At 35.9% G+C, this 23837-nt stretch overlaps 1 protein-coding gene across 1 annotated transcript in view; it reads left to right on the top strand.

Annotated features, from left to right (window-relative positions):
- Positions 1–23837, top strand: part of PHEX (phosphate regulating endopeptidase X-linked) — a 97878-nt gene that overhangs the window by 22356 nt on the left and 51685 nt on the right. Inside the window, exons 4-12 of the mRNA XM_088144832.1 lie at positions 1306–1392; positions 4228–4454; positions 6122–6190; positions 7183–7299; positions 10271–10354; positions 10650–10795; positions 16255–16348; positions 19622–19750; positions 22931–23032. Coding sequence (XP_088000958.1) covers positions 1306–1392; positions 4228–4454; positions 6122–6190; positions 7183–7299; positions 10271–10354; positions 10650–10795; positions 16255–16348; positions 19622–19750; positions 22931–23032 — 1055 coding nt within the window. The remainder of the gene's footprint in view (positions 1–1305; positions 1393–4227; positions 4455–6121; positions 6191–7182; positions 7300–10270; positions 10355–10649; positions 10796–16254; positions 16349–19621; positions 19751–22930; positions 23033–23837) is intronic.

The raw sequence follows: 23837 nt of genomic DNA, 5'->3' as shown, positions 1-23837 counted from the left end.
AAAAAGGCAGTCAGCTATGGATGTCTCTTTGCCTTTTAAACCTTTCTGGCAGGCTTAGTTATGTGAATTAAAAGCCTTTTACAGAATTTGGACAGCTTAAGAGAGAGGGCATGAACACCTTGAACCTTCATTGGAGTACGCAGATGACTAATGAGACAAATTATGGCATTTCACTGCTCCGGAGCTCACTTTACCACCGACTTCGGCACCTGCTGTTTCCATTTCCTGTTTCCAGCTATATCCTGGCTTGAGTCAACCTGGTTGGAGTGTGTTATAGATAATTAGGTCAAAATAACCCCCCCCCCCGGAACTTTTAGAATGGTTTCAGGGAAATGAAGGTGGCAGCTAAAGAAAGTGATCAAGATAATTGACTTTTACATTTCTTTCAAAATATGTAATGTCCTTGTGTGTAGTTATTTTACTTGACTTAGAAGAATGGGGGAGAAAAACTCACTGTTCCTCAGGCATAGTTTTAGCTTTGCCAGATCAAGCCCTGCATTTCTAGAGTGGCCATTCATTAGGGTTAATTATGGGAAATCTGATATGCTTCCTTTGGTATTTCAATCATTTAGGAAAGGAAAAAAACACTTAGATGTTCTTTCCTTATTTATGTTTCAGAACACAATAACAACCATTTTCCTCCTTCCTTTATTTTGTCACTATTGTGTACACGCTCATTCTGTTTTAAAATGTGTGGATTAAATATTATCTGAGATTTCTTCCTTTAAGGAAATGTTTTGTAATTAGAATTCTTGATTCTGGCTTAATCCTTTATATAGTAAATGCAATATATAATACAATGTAAGGAACTGAGCAATATCCTATTATTATCTGGATGGAATAATCACAGAAGAACTGGTGAGCAAATGAAGCTCTTCCCAAAAATTCTCAATTCAATTAGCAACATCATCAATTTCTCACCAATAAAATAAAATGTGAAAATGTATCTGATGTGATATAATTATTGCTGGCTCTACTAAAATTCTAAATAGGAGTATTCTACAGTGCAAGATAGTATTAGAGTTTCCATTTTTGTTCAAGAGTAAGAGAGAGCTATTCAGCCTGTGTCTTCAGTGTCTAATGTGAACAGAAGACATTCTAGAAGAGAGTGTAACATTCACTGAAACTTGAACATCTGTCACCATGTGTAATTTAACATTTTCTGAGTCCCTCAGTCAAAAATGTCCATGGCAGCCAATCCTAAGTTACACAATTGTTCCCAAGAATTCAGGCATCTTACCTACATTTTGATTTGTTTTCTGATAACAATAAACATCTAGAAAAAAGTATTCTATTCTTTTACAGTTCTCCTTGAAAAACCTCTCAGCAAAAGACGAGACAGTGAAGCTGTACAGAAGGCCAAGATACTTTATTCTTCATGTATGAATGAGAGTGAGTAACTATTTCTGTACTGTTGGCAACTATATGGTACACAAATTGTTAATCTCTATTAGGAGAAGAAAGATGTACTAAAATTAATTCAAACAAATTTAGAAGATCCTAATGTGCATGTGCAGTGAATTTTATACTTCAGGTATGTGCAATGGGGCATTTTTTCTGATTGCCCTTCAATCTATCCAATATTATTGTCACTTAAATAACTATATATTGCCACAGGCTGTTACTGATATTTGTGTATGAAACATGTACATCTAAGGGATATATAATCTTTAATGTAACCTTTTCTAGTTTACACTTGTTATGCTAGATGGTATTAATGACAAATGTATTATAACATACCAGGAAATACAAGATTGATTGGTAACTGACAATGGTATTTTCAGGAATATTCAGTAGTGGGATTAAGATAGGGTTTTTGAATAAGTGGCTTATTATAAAAGTATACTAGGTTCATGGCCACATTAGGATAGAATTGGCAGTTATTTAATTAACACTTTAGACAGGCAGAAAAGAAAGGATTGAAGGATTATGATTCACATAGAAAGACTGGGGAAGAAGAACTAATATCAAATAATGAGGTATCAGAATAATGAAGGATGTTAAATCAAATTTTAGAATTTTAACACTTTGTCTATGATGGTTCAATTAACTCTTTGGAAGAAACAAAATAAAAGGAAGAGAGAAAGATTATATGACAGAAATTTTAGCTTTGGCACAGAGAAGGTGGAAAAGATTATTCTTCCTCAAGAGATCTGATAGGTGCTGGAATAAAGCACCCTGATTATACTGGCTACATTTCTGTTCAAACATTTTTTTCTATCCTTTGATTTTGGAGGAGCGGTTTTTTGTAGCACAAAAGGAATTAGAGGAATTATGGTACAGTATAAACAGAAAGGGAAGATGCCACCTGCACATATGACCCTTGGGAAATTGAACTATCTGCACAAGAAAATGTTTATGACCATATTATGGACATCTGGGCCACTTCATACATGCCCTGCTAAGACACCCTCTAATCAATAAACAAAATATTGTATTTGTGGGGAGGACCCACGAGCAGATGATTTTCCAAACAGATGAGCTACATATTCGAAGCAGATGATCTACGTATTTTCCAAACAAATGATCTACATGTTCGAAATCTGCATTGTTGAGAAATGAGTCGCAGTTTCCAGGGATTGGGCTTCAGAAACTAAGTGAAACCCAGATATGTGAAGCTATTCGTTGACATTTACACATTGTCACTTTTCTACAAACCCAGAATAGTCCTGAAATACAACTGTAGTCTTTAGTAAATGCTAGCATCGTGGAGAACTTCACTGAATCCTCCGTTTCACGTAATATATTCCGCTCACTCAGCCTGACAACCCTCTGTTAGAGTTGAGACTATTGATAGCTAGCTCTTACGTTCAATATCACATTTGTCAAGAAAAAAGATGTCTCCCTACATGTAGTCCATGGTTGTCAGTTCCCGAACTGTGCAAACATTAGAAGTTGCTATCATCTTTCCTTCAGTTCAGAACTGTTACAATAGAGTTGCAGAATGCCTAGATTTTTATGAAATTGGATCTCAGTGGAACTTTCAATTTTGAAAGAGGGTCATAAATATTTAATTGCCTTTGATTCTAATTACGAGAAACTTGAATATACAGCAACAGCCTGTGAGCAGCCTGTCTTTCAAAGGTTTATGATTCATAAATCAGAGGAGAGAGTTCTCATCACCTTTAGCTGACAAAGGAATGGAAATGCTTTCAGTCAGCTACTAACAAGAAAGAGGAAGGAGTAGAAGCACTTGTTAACTTCAAGCTCAGAGAGAGTGGGGAGGGAGACAGGGTAAGGAAAAAGCTAGTGAAACAAGAACAGATGGTTCCCAGATTAGAGAAAAATCGCTATGTCAACATAGATCAGGTGCCCCAAGGCCCTCCAAGTATGTTTTGACTCAAAGGTGAGAAGATCAACCCTAGAATTTAAATCCAGGAAGACAGAGGCTTTATAGGCAAAACTGTTTGTATATGGTTCCATTCTTGTCAGCAAAAGAAGATAAATACAGCTGAGTTGTGACTGAGGGTCTTCTGACCAATACAGTAAGTCAATTCCAGAATAAGGGACTGAGGTCTGACACCCATGATTTGGATATTATGCTATTGTTGATGCCATCCAAAATTGTATTTAACTTTTTAATATTCAGATCACATTATTAATTCTTATTACTGTTTAAAGGTTTTTTGGACAAGTATTATTATGAAACAGGTATTCCCTTATCCAGAACTGTGCATCTAATTGAATGTGGGAACCACTGTAGGAAACCTAGAAATTGTAAATTACAAACAGTCCTTTAGTAAAGGACCAGTACAAGCCATTTTGCAGCTTGAAGTAGAGGTAGACTGCCTCCCCCTCTCCCATTATGTACAGCAATGGTCAGAATTAATAAGGGTTCCAGTAGTGCCATACAAAAGCGCCATGATCTGGTACATGCTGGCCAGGCAGTGGACTACCTGGCCATACATCATACTGAGTCAAAAACATGGATGATTTGTATTTCTTCTGAAGGTTTCCACTGGCTGAACAGTAGTCATGGCCTGAATAGACAGATGGCAAGAGAGTACATTTCTTCTGCTATCTGTGTCAAGACAAACTATTCAAAGTGGCTCATTTTTAGCCTAGATCTATGGTTCTAACTGACATTTCACTTGATGTAGAGAAATACACAGAATGATAAGGAAGCATGTTTTTGTTGCTAACAAGAGACAGGCAGATCATAGGTACTTTTGAAGTGGATTTTTTGGAAGTTGCCTTATGTTGACTGAATTTTTTTCATTCTCCCAGATAAGATAGAGAAAGCGGATGCAAAGCCGCTTCTAAACATGCTGAAACATTCTCCATTCCGTTGGCCTGTGCTGGAATCAAACATTGGGCCTGAAGGTCTGTGGTCAGAAAGGAAGTTTAGCATGCTCCAGACCCTTGCTACTCTCCGTGGTCAATACAGCAATTCTGTTTTCATCCGATTATATGTGGCTTCAGATGATAAGGCTTCTAATGAGCACATCATAAAGGTATGGTTAAGGAAGTCATGCAGGTGGCATTTAAGTTTTCAATTAATTTCAATTAATTTCATTTTATTATTTAGTATTCCATCTCCAGGAGCAGGAGATCCTGGCAACTGGACTACAGCAATGTGCTTTAAATGGGGCTGACTTTAAAGACCACCTGGAAGCTATAGATCAGTGTTTCTCAGCCTTGGCAGCTTGAAGATGTGTAGGCTTCAACTCCCAGAATCCCCCAGCCAAGGCTGAGAAACACTGCTTGTTGGTGAATGGGAACCATGATAGCCATGTAACAGCCATGTTGCATTGATTGAAGTGCAATTCAAAGTGCTATTTTAACTTCAAAAGCCCTATATGGCTTGGCTGCTGGTACCTTCAGGTTCGCCTTTTCCATATGGAATTGAATGATCTGATGTACACTACCTGAGAAAATCTGTTAATGGCCTCAGTGACAAAGTGATTGGGGACGGGGCCCTTATGTATCACCGCCAGTGCTTTTTCACTGTGGCCCTTGGGTTATGTGACAGTCTCCCCTTGAGGTCAAATCAGCGCCCACCCTAACCCTCTTCTTCAAGCTAGTAAAAACAGCATTTCCAGAAAGCATTTGGGATGATGACTGTATGCTAGTGCTAGGCCCGTAACATATTATAATTGTATTGTTGTCTTAATTATAATGCTGTCTAGGAGTCCATGTAGATTACAATGGTATATAAATGGTAGAAACAAATGGACAAACCTATAGATAATAAGCCCATCATAGATGTATGATTTACTTAGTTATTCAATTTATATATACATTTATATACAGTAAAGCTACAGTTAAGGAAGCCAGGCAGGTAGGATGTAAGTTTTTAGTTAGCCATCTAGCATTCCACATTTAACAAGGAAAAAGAAATGCAATTTTGTGATACACGTGGGTGTGAGCTAGAGGGCCTGAAGTTGTGTCTTAATTTTTGAGTTCATTTATTTTAAAATCAAATGAAATTATTTATTTGTAGCCCAAATAATTCCTTCCTTAACTACATATGCAAAAAAGCATAGCATATTTTAAGTCTGTGTTTAACTCATATTTATCCACCCTTCAGCTAATTTTGTTAACAGGAATTATAAACCTTTTACATCTGTGTTCAACAACATCATGACATCTGTTTATTAGTATGTATATATGTAAATGACTAAAAGTTAGACAATATATGTAACAGTATTCCTGAAGGCATTCTACAGTCATTTCTAATTTGATTTTCAGCAATCTGCTTTACCGAAAGTACATTACTATATTCTGCTTAATTTTTGAAGACACACGTTGGTTCTTAGATTAAATTGCTGTGAGACATTCATGACTTTGGGATGAAGCAAAAAATGTATTGTAAAATTAGAACTCCTCAGTGTCTACATATTGATTTCAGCAAAAATGCACAACATCCAGTGTTAATATAATCTTCCTTTGATTTTTTTTAAAATAAAAGGCTTTTGTAGACATTTTTATGTATCCTGATTTTTTTCCCTCTTAACTTTTAATACTACACTGGAATTTGGCATTGCAACCCTTATGCAAATCTACTCATATGTAAGTCTTACTAAGAGTTTTGGGTTTATCTCTGAAGTGTGCAATCCAAATTGTGTTTTTGTAAATCTAATATATAGTAATTCTTATTTTATTTGTATCTTTTAAATAGTTAGACCAAGCATCTCTGACTCTATCAGCACGGGAAGACTATCTGGACAATACCACAGAAGCTAAATCTGTGAGTATTATTTACTTAATCACCTAATAGCTCATCGTACATTCAGGATTTTTTCCCAGCCTTTCTCAGCCTACGTGGAATTACAACTCCCCAAAGCTAGCTGAATTCTGGGAGTGAAATCCAAGCACATCTGCAAGATGCCAGGTTGGGAAGCTAAGGGTTAATTCTTCTGTATAGAGTATAATGATGATATTTCTGCTAAAATTTTACATAAACCATATGAAAGGAAAGCGGAAAGGAAATCTTAATTACATGAGCACATATAGCCTGTCACTTACTGTATATAATTACAGATCATTCCCAGCATAGCAGGTAAACGTGGGGGAAGGTAAAAAGAGAGATATAGGGAGTGAATATTTGAACATATTCAAACATATTCTCCCTACTCTGCACAATAAACATGACCAGTATTAACCAGTGTCAGTTCCTTATTATCAGTAGAACCCTGCCCTGTTCCATGACCCTATTCCTTTTCAGTCTTGACCATTATTTGCAACACAATCTTCTTTGTTAATTTATGAGCAGGAACCAAGGATGTCTTGCTGGGTAAAATTTTGTAATCATTCATATATTGCGCAAGACTGAGTTGACAGTTCTCTTCTTGTGCTTAGTTTTCTGAATATGTGGACAGATATTTTTTGATTACATGGAAAGATAAAGGAAGTGCAGATGAAGAGCATGTCCCCGGTTCCTCAATATGCTTTGAAAACCACATTTTTGAAGAAGGCTAGTGATCCACTTTCTCAATGTGTGCTCATTAGTGCAAATTGGAATGCTAATTAATGTTTGTGATGATGGTAATGCTAATTCTGGTAGCAAGATTTACAGAACCTGTTAAATAATATCAAACACAACACTGTTCCTGAAATTAAAAATGAAAATAAGTAAATAATGTTCAGTATGAAATAAGGTAAGAAGTGTTATCTGGTTGATTTGCTTTGAGCTGTTCACTTTTTGGCTGTAATGATGTCTGAATTCTTACCCCACTGTAGTACAGAGACGCCTTGTTCCAGTTCATGGTTGATACCGCAGTCCTTCTGGGTGCCAACGCTTCACATGCAGAGTTGGACATGAAGTCAGTGCTTAAATTAGAAATCAAAATTGCTGAGGTTAGTGTCCTCCTAAATATAGATTTCAGCTGCACTTGTGGTAGCTAGTATTCAGAAGAGTCCTGGATTTATTTCTTCATTTAACAGTGTTCTTTCCCAGAGTCGGTGTGCATTCTTAACACTGGTTGCTTGTCGCCTCTTCTGCATCTGTTATTCTCTTCCATCTATCTTTGGAAGAAAATTTGAGGGTTGTGCTTCTTTTGCAGCCAAATAATGCCAACTACATTTAATTACCTATGGCCACTTTAGGAGAAAATTACACTAGTTTTTGATTTTTCAGACTTTATTGTAATTTTAGTTTGGCATGCACAGTGGACTTTCAATGTTATTTAATCATATGCATTATTCAACTTTTTAATGCTCTGGGTTTTTAATTCTATTGACACCAGTATGATTAAGTTTTTAAGATGAACAGAAACATTAAATTTAAATTTAATATCCCTAATCTGTATTAGGGAGGAAGGATCTCTGATCATAATCAAATGTGATATCTAATGCATATTCCCTCATGGTCTTCAGAAAAGGGGTTAAATCCTGGCTCTGCCAGAAGGCCTGGGGGCCGGATGGGGGCTTGCATCTGTGGAGATGGCTGGTGGGGTGATGGGTTTGGTTCCCCCCCCCAGCATCTGGAAGGTTTTAGGGCTAAAATTTATAGGGGGGGTTTAGGACATTTTTAATGTATGTTTCTATTTTAAGTATTTATGGATTTTAGCCATTGTTGGAGGGATTGGTGTTTTTTCCTTTTTTGTTATTGTGATCCACCCAGAGTCACCCATTGGGGGAGATGGGCGGCATACAAGTTTAATAATAAATAAATAAATAAATAAATATTGAGTGTATAAGAGTTTACTGCATAGGTGGAATACAAACAATATGTTGGCTTGCAAGATAGTTACTAAATAAGAGACCTTAGCTCATAGATCTTAACCTGCACAGGCCTGGGTGCTTACAGAAATGGGGCAAGGGGGGGAAGTATGGAACTACATTATGCGATCGCAATGCAATTTTTGTCTATTGTATACTTGTGTTGCAAAGTCACACACAAACACTCAGAGTTGGAGCTTGTATCATGATGCAAGATGACTTTGACAGAAATATGCAGGAGCCATTAGCTAAGCAAAAATATTTTTTTAGGTCCAGAGCAAGGTAATATTCAGAAGTGGCTCAGGCAGATAGATGCCTCCCTCATTCACTGAACCATAAGAAGGAGGAGGTACAGCACAGCCAGACTTGCAAGATTCTGTTATTATAGCTAATCATAATAAAATCATTTCAGCCTTTCTGTGGAATTGATTTCCTGGCCTGGTCTACCTAGTGGGGCTGACAGGAACAGCGTGATAGGGCCCTTTCCCTCTAGGTTTTAGGAAGGCACTAAACAAAATAAATACAGTCTACAAATACTTTATTCTACATTGGGACGCAATGTGTTTCGAGGGCATATCTCTTAGTCAGGGGACTGAAATAATAAAAATAACACCTTTACAGTATATATAATGAATTTAATCTGTCCATCGAAGTATAACATTCATAAAGTATAAATTCACATGGCGCACATGAACAAGACATTGACCAGTCTGAAACAGGGAGGGCTCCACAGAAAAAAACCTGTGTACATAAGGTACAAAGCAGGGGAAAACAGGATGGAATCTTAGAAACGCATGCAAAACTTACATAAAGCAAACAAAAAACCAAATAACCAATTAAGATCAAAACTAAAAGCATAAAAATGTATCGGGAAGCAAGGCCCAACTGAATGAAATACAGTTTAACAAAATGAAAAGTAACCATTCATGCTCTGACCAAACTTTTTGCAATAACTTCTTGCAGGGAGATGGGATGTTTAAGCTATTTATGGATAAATGTATAAGAACTTTCGGTATAGAACTGACAATTACTGTGTCAGGGTTCAGGATCATTGTGTTTTATAGAGAAGGAGTAAATGGTTGCAAGTTATACATAAATAGCAAAAAACTAGAGCAAGCATAAATTATATTCATTATGCCATAGGGAGGAAAAATAGTAGTAAAGTAGCTGTGAGAATGTTAAAAATGGAAAGGCTCTAGGTAAAATATGGATGTAATTTACTTAAGGAGTGGCTTTATGATTTCTTTTTAGTGTGTATGAGAATTCTGGATCTCTGTCTGATAAGTGGAAAAATGTTCAAAGAGAAAACTAGCAAGACTGAATGCAAAATTTAAAGGGGATTTATTTGTTAAATATACCCGGGAAAGTCTATGGCAGATTTCTGATTGAAAGAATATGACAGGTGCCAATAAGTAAAATTTAAGAACTGCAATGAATCTTTATGCAGGGGAGGGACTGTACAGACCAGATCTTTGCTCTTTAGCAGGACATTGAGAAATGTTTGGAGGTAGTTAGATAGTTCACTTATATTTGTTGATTTAAAGAAAGTGTGTAATGAAATGGGTATAATTAATTAGGGAATGTTTTGTGTAAATATGTGAAAAATGGGTTACTAAGTGACACAAAGTTAGTGGTATATAATGAACTAAAGTCACTGAAAATAAATTAAATGTTTAGAGAATGGTTCAACTCTGAACAGGGAGTAAGACAAGGATGTGTGATGTGCCTTTTGTTGTTTAAACTATTCATATAGATAAATGTACATGAATTTTCAATATGGAACTGACAATTACTGTGTCAGAGTTCAGGATAACTGTGTTTTACAGGGAATAAACAAATGGTTGCAATTTATTTGTAATAGCAGAAAAACTAGAAGCATAAATTCTATTTATTATAATATATAGAGGAAAAATCTGAAAATGGTTAAACACAGAAAAGTTTTTTTTTTTTGCTGAGGTTATAAAATAATTCTTTCTCTTGACATCAGCAGGTTTATTATGTATCATCTGTTGTCTCAGTGAAGGAAATATTAAAAGAGCTGTTGGTATTAACAGAGTCAGAGTGCATTTCTCAGAGAAATATTATTAGTTCATGCTTATCGTTGCAGATAATGATTCCACATGAGAATCGAACCAGTGAATCTATGTACAACAAAATGAACATATCAGAACTCAGCACCATGATCCCGCAGGTTGGAAAACAACTTTGATAATGCATGATTGGACTGGATATTTACCTTTCCAAACTGAAATCTGCTTTAGATGTGCATAAGGTGCAATTTAAATTAAAATAGTTAAAATCCATGTTCACAATTATCTTAAGTACAGCTATGTTTTTATTAAAGGTTCAAAACATTTGCAATGTACATTGAACTTCAACTTTGCAAGCACGTGAAAACTTGTAAATTATCCAGCTGCTGCTGCTGCTCCTCCTCCTCCTCCTTCTCTTTGTAAGAGCCAAACGCTAAACATTTATATATCTTTCAGTTTGACTGGCTGACATATATTAGGAAGGTGATTGACACTAAACTCCATCCTGACCTGAAGGACATTGATGCTTCAGAGAACGTGGTCATCCGAGTCCCCCAATATTTTAAAGATTTATTCAGGATACTAGAAAGAGAAAAGAAAAAGTAAGGATTTCTCATTGTCTTTGTTTTTTTCTGCTGGACTATCAGAACAGTGTGTTGGTTCCTGGTGCACTTTGAAGTTTCATACCAAGAAATAATCTACAACCGCAGAAGTATTTCAGTTTGTCATGGGATTGGGTTGTGCAATGCCAAAAAAATTATGTGAATGACACAGACAAAGAAATGTTGGTAGAGTTGAAAGGAAGCTTGCAAAGTTTTTTCCCTTTTCAGGACCAGAGCAGAAATTTAAAAAGCTATCATAAGGATTTGTCTACTAGCTTTGCTGAATCAGATGCATTATATATAGTAAAAATACATGGCTATAATTTAGATAATATTACTGTCAGAACAGCCTTCCCTAACTTGAGAGCCTCCAAATGTGGTCGAGTACAGGTCCCATAAATGCTAGCCAGTGTAATTCAATGTGATGAACTCTGCTATTCATTTGGGAAAGGAAAAAGGAGAAAAATAAGGAATAAAAGAACCATTTCATGACAACATGAAGAAGCAGTAGCTTCTGACTGGATTACAAATTCTTCTATTCAAACCCATACATGCTACTGCTTTTTAATTGTTTAAAACATGAATTTAAACCAATGCAAATGGTAATAAAGTTGATACAAATATCAACAGTTGCAAAGAAAAAATCCTGCATTTCATTTTATTTAAACTAATGCCACAAAAAACACATTGTAAAAATTTGATAAACAGGACAGCAAAAACTAAAAAAAGAAGATAAAAGTGGAAACAAGAAAGAGAAAAAATTACTTTGTTATGGTTTCCAAATAATAATGTATTAATATTCAGATTTTAAACAAAGTCTTCATGGAATAATATTATCCAATATTACCTTTGTTAATAAAAAGCCACTTCAAAGCTGAGAGCTGACACTGAACCCAGCATTAAACTCTGGTACACACATTTATTACAAAATCACCTTTTTCACTATCTTCCAGACAGGATATATTAAACCATGGATAGAGAAGTTCAAATTTAACATTTATATATTAAACCTTAACTTCCTTCAACAAACCTGGTCCACCACAGTATTAATCTCTAATCAATAAGGCACTACCAGTGGGCATGACCAAAGCATGCACACTAAAGTTCCTTGAAATTTATTACCTCTCCACCCTAAAGCCAACATCTTTGAAACATCTGTTGAGGATCCAATATGCCCAATATATTCAGTTTGCAAAAACTGCAATACTATGGGTTCTCACAAGAGATTATTTTGATGATAGGCTATGATCAAGCCCTTACTGCATTCAAGTGATATGCTACAGACTTGGAAAGCCAATCAGAGTAATCCACCCTACCAAAGAATGTGTTTCTGAGTAGTCAATCCCCTTTTTTCAAGCTGGCAAGGTATTTAAATGGAATAACCTTTCATAAATTCTGAACAGCATCAACATTAGCATGTTTTAATACCTTTCCAACAACAAGCCCTACATGGCATGGGACCAGGTTACCTAAGGGACCGCCTCTCCCCCATGACTTCAACCCATCCCACCTGATCATACAGAGAAGGCATGCTTCAGACCCCCTCAGTAAAAGAACTTCAGTTAGTGGGGTCCAGAAGGCAGGTCTTCTCAGCGGTAGCCCCCACTCTTTGGAACATTCTGCCCCCGGAGGTGCGATTGGCCCCCTCACTCCTGGCCTTCCGAAGGGCTTTGAAGACCTGGTTCTGTCACTTGGCCTGGGGTGGGGGAGGGAATACTTCAAGCATGGGGATGGCTAGCCCCATAGAAGCCTGCTGTCTTCAGCCCCAGATTCTTCATCTTCTTGGACTCTCTTTTTCCCTTTTTTAGTAATGTTTTTTAAATTTTGATGTTTTATGTATTTATATATATTTATGGTTTTAATGTTTTGTGTGACTCACCCAGAGTCCCCCATTTGGGGGGAGATGGGCAGGGGATAAATTTAATAAATAAATAAATAAATAAACAAACAGTTCTTCATGGGAAACATTAAAATGTTCCTTATGAGTTAAGATTGTACCCTAATGGAGAAGTACCCATTCAATCTGTAGCCCATGTGTTCCTATATTTCACCTTCTACAAGGACTCAAGAGGCTGCTTCATAACTCCCTATTCACTGAAGTCTGTAGGCAATTCTGATTTATTTTATGTATAACAATTCCTATCAGACCAGTACATTCCCATTTCCTTGTATGTAACAGAATTTTGTTACACTGTAAAACTTCACACACTTTGATCATCTTGATAATCTAATCACAGTTTTATGCTTTTTCTTATTTTACTTGAAACAGAAACTGTTGTTAACTTCTTGAATTCTATGGAACTGAGTTTTTAAATCTTAAATCTTAAAGCCATTGCTTCGCAATATGAACAATTCATAATGAATTGTTAGTGTAGCCTCTTTGAAAGTTTTCTCCAATGTAGATAAAACTTCTGGAATTTCAGAGACTGCTAAAGTGTTGGGCTGAAAGGGAATATAGTAGATGTTTTAACTGAATATTTTTCCATGGCTGTTTTATATTCTTTATCAAGGGTATCAAAGAATTCTTCAGGATGGTGTTGTATTCCCCAGGCAACAGACAGAAACAACATTTGAAAAGGAAACTGCTGTAGTAGTATTATAGTAGCATTTATACTTACTTCACTGAGCAATCATTGTGAATTATTATATATAATGTGCATTTCTGTATATGTTCCTAAAGTGCCTCCATAGCTAGAGCCTTCTTAATGTAATTTTTAAGTGGTTCCTTCCTCTCTTGATTGCTCCTAACTGACTTTGGTTTCTCTCTTTTGTCCTGTAACGTTTAATTTTCACCATTCCTTTGTCCCCTCTTATCTGATATGGGAAAGATTTCTGGAATTGCAACTTGAATTTTTTTTCAAATAGTTTCCTTTTGCTTTCATCCCATCCTTTCTCTTCCTGCCCTCATTTCCCTTTTTTGTAGTTTTTCAAAATTGTAAAACTATCATTATATATTAACTGATTAAAGGTAATTATTACCTTTTTAGTTCATGATTTCAGAAAGAAACAAAACAAAAACACTTTTCTTGCTATTTTTAAATAAGAGCATCAATTGCTAATGAGCTCTACAATCAGATCTTAATTCCCTTCTCAACAGACCCAACTATGTTAGACTGGCAGTATAATTCCTATCATAGTTAGAACCAGAATTTGCCAGGACTTCAGAGGTATTGAATAATAATTCTCAAATTAAGCCCACAATAGTATATATTCAATATTTTCATCCCAGTGTATTACTGAAGTTAATAAATATGTCCAATGCCTTAAACTCCAAAAAATTATGATCATTTTCACATGAAAGCAGGAGTTTTGAAAGAAAAATCCTTGTGTTTGTCTTCTAAAAAATTAGTCATTAACTTATTTGTTTTTTAAAATAATTAAGAAGAACCAACATTGGTTTTGATTTCAAAATATTTATCAGTCTAGAAGCCATATTCATTTTCACCACATTTATTCTTTAATTATTTCATGTATTTGTTTCCCATAACTTCAGAGGTCCATACATACTAGCTTTTTTCTCTACATGAAACAGGCAAAGAGAAACTGTGGCATAATCCATATTTTTATAATTGTTTCCATGAGACATTTGAGGTAGAAAATGCTAGGTTTTGCCCTTCCTTAAAAGAAGTTGGTTCGCAATTATAGCTTGAGCCATCTGATGCTCTTTGGTCTTCAGGACTCTTACAGCAATAAATCAGTTCTTCTTTGTAAAATCTTGAAACCGAGCTGATGGATTAATGATGTTACCTTGCTCCTGGACGTTGGGTCAGTATGGCCTTTTGATTCCATCTGGCTCTGATTCTATCAAAGCAATAATATTCTGTATTAAAACTGATAAAGCAGAATGCATTGTTCCATATCAGGCAAGATAAAAGTGAGCTGATTCTGGCCAAATTTTGCACATTCCCCCCCCCCCGCTTTTATATATATATATATATATATAGAAAGTGAATGCAGCTGTTTCTACATATAGGCTCTGAATAGAAATTGAGAGTCAGAAAAGACCAGATGCCCATTAAAACTAAGCACTAGTGAGACTATACTGTAGCTCTCTTTGGTCTGTACTTCAGAAATCTACTGGAAGTGCTCACCTATTTTAAAAACACTCTTCTCCCCTAAGCAAGCACACTGAGGGAAAAGATCATGTTCTACCTTTCCCAATGAGATGCTACAGCATTTTCTAGGCTCAGTAGAATTGTGAGTTAGGGGATAGAATACTCAAATATACAACAAACCACACATTTTATTGAAAGATGGTGGTGTTGTGTCATTTGGTAGAGGTGGGTCTACCCACCTCTTGATTGTTTCTGTGCCTACCAATAAGCTGACTAAAAGGCCATAGGCCAGAGGTTCTCAAACTTTCTCAGTTCACAGCGCCCTTAGTGTTGCAAAGATACGATGTTGCAAAACCTGGCTTTGCAAATGGACACCCTGTGGTGCCTCTGTGAGTTCACTGTGGTGCCCACAGGTGTCTCAGCACAGTTTGGGAACCGCAGCCAGAGGCAGTCCATGTACAGAATTTCACTCATTTGAATAGTCCTCAAAATAATTTAATAAAGAAGCAAAGCCAAAGATTAAAAGGTATCTGAAAGTATTGATTCCGTTCTCTCAGATTAAGTTTTTAAAAATGCTTGCCTATTTGTGATGTTTAATTGCTTCCTTTATATACCTTATGCCATTTAGCCTTAAAATGATCTTGTAATATATGTCATTATTCATACTGTGATACTTACGAAGTTGTGGATGTTGCAGCATTAGACAAACAATAGAGGCATTACATTTCTGTTTTATCAGATTTTAGGGTTTATACTGATCATGTAATTGCATTGATTCAGTTATTAACTGTCCAGAATAATGCAGGTTACACTGGAAGAGCAGAGCAACATTGTTGCTAATAAACAATATTCTTACTATAACTTCTTCACTCCTTGGAATTAAATATTTAGTTCTGGTATGGAACATGCCATTAAGAAACTGATTTCTGAGCCTTTCTGAACCTCAGACAGCTAAATATTCAAGACAGTGCTTATTTAATCAAGAATTTTGTTTTTAGTTAAAATTTAAAATTTAAAAAATTTTATCAATATGATTAATCAGTTAAAACTACAGTAATGAATGCTATAAAAGTTATTAAAAGGAAGGCTGGGTGACTTTGGGCCAGTCACTCTCTCTCAGCTCAACCCATCCCACAAGGTGTTAGACCATTAGTCTAAGACTAAATCCCAATTCAGAATACTCAAAAGGAAAATGTCATCACTCATTCACATGATGGCAATTATGATGCAATCTCTTCAGTCTAGTATGTTTTTGTCAGTTCATACTTTGCTCGTTACTTTCTAAGGTGAAGCTATTACTGCAGTGAAAAAAAGTTTTAAAAAAAGTATCAATTTATAATATTGGCTGTACATTAGAACACATAGATCTAACTATTCTACATGTGTATGTATCTACTTCGACAGGACTATTGCCAACTACCTGGTATGGAGAATGGTTTATTCAAGAATATTCAATCTCAGCCGACGTTTTCAGTATAGGTGGCTGGAATTTTCAAGGGTAAGTGTGAGATGTCAGTATCCATGTTATTTCTGCCTATAAATCCAGTGACAGAATTTGATAGCCACAATTCATGAACTACTGTAATTCCAGGGAGCCAGCCTGAACCAAAACCTTTTGTAGAGATCAATGAGTATTGAAATCCTAACCTTTCCTGGATTATTGGATTTGGATCCTGATAGCAACTAGATTTTTAAAAAAGGAATCTTTAGAGTTTGTTTATTTATTTGAAAAATTTATACAGCCACTCATATTATATAACATCACCCTAGGTGGCTAACAACCAGACATACAAATAATAGAACACACAAAGTCAAAAATTTTTACGCACCACCAGGTGCCATAATGCTCCCCTCACAAGAACACAAATGCTGGGCTCACCTCCCGTCCTGGCCCAGTGCTTGAGGGAAAAGCCAAGTCTTAATGGACTTCCAGAAGGAGAGTAGGGGTGCTCTGTATCTTGGGGGAAGGGGGAGGCTGTTTCATAGGGTAAGCACAGCTAAAGAAAAGGCTGCACAGAAAATTAATATATCATCCATTTATAAGCATCATCTTGCTCTGAGGCTAAGATTTGCTTCTCCAACAGTTGGTAGATGGAACAGAGAGGAACGACCTTAATTGTGGAGTTTCTGTAATGAACCATATAAGACTGGAAAGTTTCTAATTGTGGGAAAATTATTCGTATTTCTAAGATATGCTTATTTATGCTTCATTTTGGGCTGAATAGCATATGGCCTGGTTTTCTTGAAACATGTTGTAGTGATTAGCAGCTATAAATGATGCAGGAGATTTGTGGCCTATTGCAAATAGAAAAAAACAAAACAACTATACTAACAACTATGGCAACTGGAGCAACAGTGCTGGATGAAGCGCAGATTGAACCTGACCCCATGCCAGTTTTCCAGTGTAAAATACAATTGTATGGAGAGCTAATATATAAGTATTATACAGATACATTCAATAACTTTAGGGAGGGATTTTGATAAGAAAAAATCCAAATCTGGGCTCTCAGAAATGTGCTGCTAGTTTGATTTTCTGCATAGAACGGTAGATCCTGATCTGATTCAATAAGGCATTTCTGGGTTCTTAAAAAAAATGCTGTTCAATCTTGAGTCAGGTCATGATTTGTAAGTTGAAGGCCTGCTGGTGGCTCATGGGGATTGTAACAATAATTTTTTCAAGTGACCAATGAAAAATAAAAACTACCTCTAAACTATCAAGGATATCACTTTTCTAGCATAGGGAGGCTGTTCTAATTATACTGTGAAGCCAGTTACTTTCTTGGCCATTCATGGATCATAGAGTCTTACATGGTTCCACTAGAGAGATGAAGCTAAAGTGATACCTACACACCATTCATTAGTCTTCACCTAGATTTTGTTAGTTCTTCACAGGGATTTTAATATTTAACAATTTTAGTATCATTTTGTATTATCACGGCTTACATTTATACCAAATAAATGGAAAGTTGGACTCACTAATTAAAATATCAAAATGGCAGAGCTCAGTTATGTCTGGAGAATAATTGGGGTTAGAAATAGAGTCGGATATGTCAGAAGTTATTGTTGCTATTTATATATTATATTGTTGGTTGCACAGTCAGCCAGTTGTTCAGACCGGATTTGGCATTTTTGTCTACCTATGAAGTCCTTCCCAAGGACCTGGGATAGGCAGATATTGTTGTTTGACGGTGTTAAAAGTATCGTCACAGGATATAAGCTGTCCCAAGTAAAGCTGCCTTTTGCAATTGACTGATGGTGATTTGGTCAATGCTGATGGTGTTCAAGTGGTGCTCCAGATGTTTTGGGATTGCACTTAAGGCACCTATTACTATTGGTACTATCTCTGCTTTCTTTTGTCATAGCCGTTCTATTTGCAGGTCTTTATATTTTGTGATTTTCTCCAGTTGTGTCTCCAGGTATTGCAATGTCCACTATTCAGATTTTTTTGTCTTATCAACAATTGTTATGTCTGGGGTGTTGTGTGGCAGGTGTTCGTCTGTTTGAATTCTAAAGTCCAAGAGCGCTGTAGCTTCTTCATTTTCTATTACTTTGTCTTTTTTGTGGTCCCACCAGTTCTTGCTTGCAGGCAAACGGTATTTTTTGCAGATATGTCAAAGCACCATTGTTGCTACTTTGTCATTCCATTGTTTGTAGTCAGTATGTGTGATCTTCTTGCAGAAGCTAGCTAGGTGGTCCACTGTTTCTTCAGCTTCTTTGCAGAGGTGGCATTTGCTGACTGTTGCTGTTTTCTTGATTCTGGCTTTGTATGCACATATTCTTAAGGCTTGATCTTGTGCAGCCAGAATTAGCCCCTCTTTCTTTTTCTTCAACTTTCTTCCTCTTAGCCATTGCCAGGTCTTACTGTTATCTGCTTTGTCTACTAGATTTTTTGTGTACTGGCCATGTAATACTTTGCCTTGCCTTGCCATGTCTATTTTTATTCTTCATTTGGTCTTTCTTGTAGGCCAGTTTGGTCTCTTCAGTATTCAGTAAGCCTTCATGGTGTACTAGCTTTAGTGCATCTTGTTTACTGTCCTTCAGATATTCCTTCAATGCTCTTTTTCGTCTTCAACTGTCTGATGTGCTTGTAACATTCCACGCCCACCTATTCTCCTTGATAAGTAGAGTCTGTCAGTGTTGCTGTGGGGATGAAGGGCATGATTCATTGTCATTATTTTTCTGGTCTTCCTGTCCAGGGCTTTTAGTTGAGCTTGAGTCCAGTCCACAATTCCAGCTGTATATCTAATGACTGGAATTTCCCAGGTGTTAATCACCTTGATGGTATTTCCGCCACTGAGTTTGGACTTTAAGATTTTCTTCACTCTCCTGATGTATTCACTACTAACCTTCTTCCTGACTTCAGTGTGCTTGATGTTGTCAGCCTGAAGGATGCCCAGGTATTTGTAGTGATCTTCTTTATCCAGACTCCTGATGTTATTTCCATTGGGCATCTTGATTCTTTCAGTTTTCACTTTTTTCCCCCTGTTGATGGTCAGGGTGGCACATTTGTCCAGTCCAAACTCCACTGCAATATCTTGGCTGTATATTTGGACAGTGTTGAGCAGTGATTCCATTTCATTGCTCTCATCCTCCTTGGAGCATGCAAGCCCCATTACCACATCAATGTAGTGCCTCACTGGGGATGATGATGATGATGATGATGATGATTTGTACATAGTGGTCTGATTTTGTAGACTGTGCTACAAAATCAGACCATTAAAATCAATACTTTTCTAACTTACCCATAATTTATCAATCTTAACCCAAACAGGTAATCCAAGGAACAACATCTTTATTACCTCAATGGGATAAATGTGTAAACTTTGTAGAAAGTGCTCTCCCATATGTTGTTGGCAGAGTATTTGTGGAACTACATTTCCAAGAAGACAAGAGAGAAATGGTAGGTTTCTAAAATATTTTATTTTATTTTTATTTTTTTATGTTTGATTGTTTCAACACAGTAAACAATGGTAGAAGAGTTCACAGCAATTATATTCAAGTAAACACAAAATAGGGAATTAGTATTATTCTGTGGTGCAAAATAAAGAGTCCCAGTTTCAGGAACAAATCACATCAAAGTGAAATCTGTGATAAGGTCAGAGAAGTATTATAGTTTATTTAGGACCAGCTGAAGTAGAAACAAATAACTGTCTTTGAATTGACTTCAATAAAAATAGCTGTCCTAACTATAATAACATAGTTTTGTACCAATTTTACACCATTTTATTCCACAAAGCCTGAGTTTTGTATCACTGTACATAAGGGAATACAGACATAGTTTTGTTCCAATTTTACACCATTTTATTCCACAAAGCCTGAGTTTTGTATCACTGTACATAAGGGAATACAGACATTTCAAGATAGGATTCTGAGGAAATTATAGTGCTATTTCAGTCAGTATACATGCTAACATTTTGTACCAACTGTATTATTATTTTGTTCCATTAAGGCCAAGTTTTGTACCCCCTTCAAAAATGGGTCACTGATATGCATCCTATATGTTAGCAATGAAAATACTCTTCTTGGGTCTACGGAGCACTAAGAGAGAGCATTCTCTCTTCTAATGGACATTCTTGAACTTTATAAATATATGCAATATTAAAAAAATTGACAAGAGTCACAGAACTAATGTACTGAATTTGGACTCACAGCTCTGTGAACACTGAACAGAGTATAAGACAAGATAGTGTGATGTGCTTATCTACCATGCTTGATAGAAAGTTTACCACAAATCATAAAATGGATGGAGGTAGTATTATAAGATATTCAAACGCTTGTAGAAAGGTAGTGGATAGCTGGTGGCCTGTGGTAAGGAATGAATGATTGTCACAGAAGCAAAACTGCTGTGTTTCACTTGTTACATGGATATGAGAGCTGTGTCACAAGAAACATAAAAGTGTGTTAATGGGGCACTTAAGAAGTGTGGGTGACAAAATAAACAAGTAAAAAAATTGGGTTAAGAATGGTTGGTGACAATGTGGATTGAATACAAAAGTGAGTGACCATTGTGAAAGAAATACTTTGAGGTGGCTTGGTTATATAGAAAGAATGAAAGTGATCAAGCACAAAAATGAAGAAAGGGTGTATGGATTGAGAGGAAGGGGAAGGCTGAAAAAATTCTGGCTGGCTGCAGTTAATGAGGTCCTGAAAAGAGAAAGTTATGAAGTCTAAAGAACAAAAGGCAGCATATGAGGTCGTCAATGGATACGATGTAAGCAAGTATAGAAAGGTATTGTGAATAGTGTTGGTGCATGACTGACTCGAAGGCACACACACACACACACAATAGTTTTAGCTGTGTTTCTATTTCTTTTTTCCTATGTTATGCTTTTAGCTACTTTTGCTTAATAGTTCTTATTCCTTTATTGTGCTTTGCATAATGCTGCTTTGCACTAGGGAATAGTGTGATGGGTGTGTATAACATTGGAATGTTAGCTGTGGTTGAGTATAGGCATAACCCAAAATGTCCTGTAGAAAAAAAACCTGGAGAAGAATACTGTCAATCAAATCTTGAATGAACCGACCAGTGTCATAATCCTATGCGTGCTTATTCTCTAAGGGTTAAACTCAATCTTGTACATGCCTCCTTGTGAGTAAATCTTATTGAAATGTTGGATTTTAATATGAATATGGATAATATGTAAATAAATACTCTGGTTTATTTCATTTTTACAGTGGGCTTTTTTCATTTCCGTAGCTTTTCTATCATGTTTCAGCTGCTTAGACATTATGAAATGATGGAATCCCCACATCCTCTTAGTTGTAGATGCCTGTTGCAAAACAAATAATTTATTATGGTGTTCTCAAATGTAGTGATTGATGAACTCATGCCCTGGGTGTCATCTTGTCTTTCTTCTTTGATCAAAGAGATATTATTTGTGATCTAAATATAGCAATATTGTTGACCTACAGTCTAGGCCACCTAAATGGCTACACCTGAACAATTTTGATAACAGCTCAGAGGATATACATTCTTCCTCTTACCACTGTTGCTACAGCTGTGCATAAAAATCAGAATATACCCCAGAGTCCAATTGTAGAACCTAGAATATGAATTGGCAACCTCCAAGTTCAGGGAGTTCAGCTCATTAGTGCAGTAAGTTAATTGAAACATTGCTCTGCCATCAATATTCTCTGAGTTAACGTATTCCCTGGTATGCAGTTTACTCTTGATTGTTGAATGCTCAGCCATATTCTGTGTTAAATCTATACTCACTTCCATATTGAACCAAAATAATGTGATATTAAAAAGACAATAATGAATCATAAACGATGCTACAAGTCCCTTAGGTCATTTAGAGAAGGACATTCTTTTTCTACAGATCTAGATCAATATCAAAACTTATTCAGCCAGCAGTTTCTAGGGTGGTAGCTTAATTGAAACAAAAACAGCAAACAGTGTTGTAGCACCTTGAAGACCAATAGTTCTGTTATAATATTAATTTTCTGTAATGGAATCTTAACTTAATAATGTTAATTTAAACCTAATTCTTAGGTTTAGAGAAATCTAGAAGTTTCATCTACTACTTACTCCATTCTTTCACATCTGAGTATAATTTTCCAGTATTTTATTTTCACATTTCAGATTGATATTTAGGGCAAAATCTGCCTGTGATGCTTTTACATAATTTCCTTTCAACCCAAATGCATTTCATAATAATATTGCAATTTTTATCAATCTTAAGACAGTTTTTGTTACTATGATGTTCTGATTTCTTAGAATCGAAATCAGAGGTTGGCAATACAGCCCAGCATAAAAGCTTATGGGAGCTGAAATACAAAACACCTTTAGGATACTAAAAATGGGTATAGGACAAAGAATAGAGGAAAAGTGAAGTGCATTATGGATTCTGATGGTCATACAGTTCTTATTCTAGAATTGAACAGCCAATGTTATTGGCTGGGAACTAGTTGAACAAAATGATGCAGATATGAACGTATAACCAAATATACAACTGCATCCATACAGGCAATTTGCACAGAAACATGCTTGTCCATGTAGACTTTTTTCTCCCTGTGGTATTGGATTGAAAACAGCATATGTATTTCAAGTTCTTACTGGAGATAATGTTTCCTGCAGATGGAAGAGCTGACTGAAGGAATTCGATGGGCCTTTATAGACATGTTGGAAAATGAAAATGACTGGATGGATTCTGATACAAAAATAAAAGCTGTTCAAAAGGTAAGGATATTGAAATAAAGTATACACTATATGAATGTATAGCAAGAAAAAGAACTGAAAAAAGGATCGGGTGTTTATTGCAAAATTCTATGATTTGTATCTTGTATTTGGTTAAATCTTTATACTTGTCATGGTAGCTCTTTGAGTCTCCATTTTGCTTTTAAACAAAACAAGTTAATAAATATATTTAAATAAATAGTTTTCCTTGGGAGAGATGCTATTACTACAAGGCTGAAGACTTCTCTTCTTATGTTATTTAATTCCTGGAAATGGATTGGAATTACTGGATTGCTTCTTATGATACTTCTGTAATTATAACACAATTTTCAATTATTTTATTTGTTTATTGTTTATAACATTTGTATTTCTTTTAAAAATCTGGAAATGGCTTACAATAAAAATATATTTGAGCATTGCACTTCTGATATCTTACTTATATTGTCAGTATAGGTTAAATACAGTTTCTGCTGAATAGAACTTATTACAGTGCAATATGTTTAACTGTATTAAAGAATAATGCTTTAATAGCATACCTTATGTAGAAGAATCAGATTTAAAATTTCAATTTAAGATGGTGTAGGAAATCTTAAGGTTGGGGTTGACTTTTAATATTTTTTGGGATGGCTGGGAGCTGCTGTGTGTGTGGATATAATGCAAAGTAGGAAGGTGTGTGTTTCTGTGGACTGGTTGTTAAGTCTATGTTAAGGCACACATTACAGTTTTTAATGTTTTCGATTCAAACTGGCATAAAACTATGCCACCACTTTTCAGCAACTGTGGTTAAAGATTCAGGCACTGCGTGTAT

This window comes from Python bivittatus, unplaced genomic scaffold (assembly GCF_059951505.1).
Source record: "Python bivittatus isolate LINGU-HERP-01145 unplaced genomic scaffold, Pbiv_v1 ctg000350_np1212, whole genome shotgun sequence".
In the NCBI taxonomy this organism is placed as follows: Eukaryota; Metazoa; Chordata; class Lepidosauria; order Squamata; family Pythonidae; genus Python; species Python bivittatus.
This window is presented reverse-complemented; position numbering and strand designations above follow the sequence as displayed.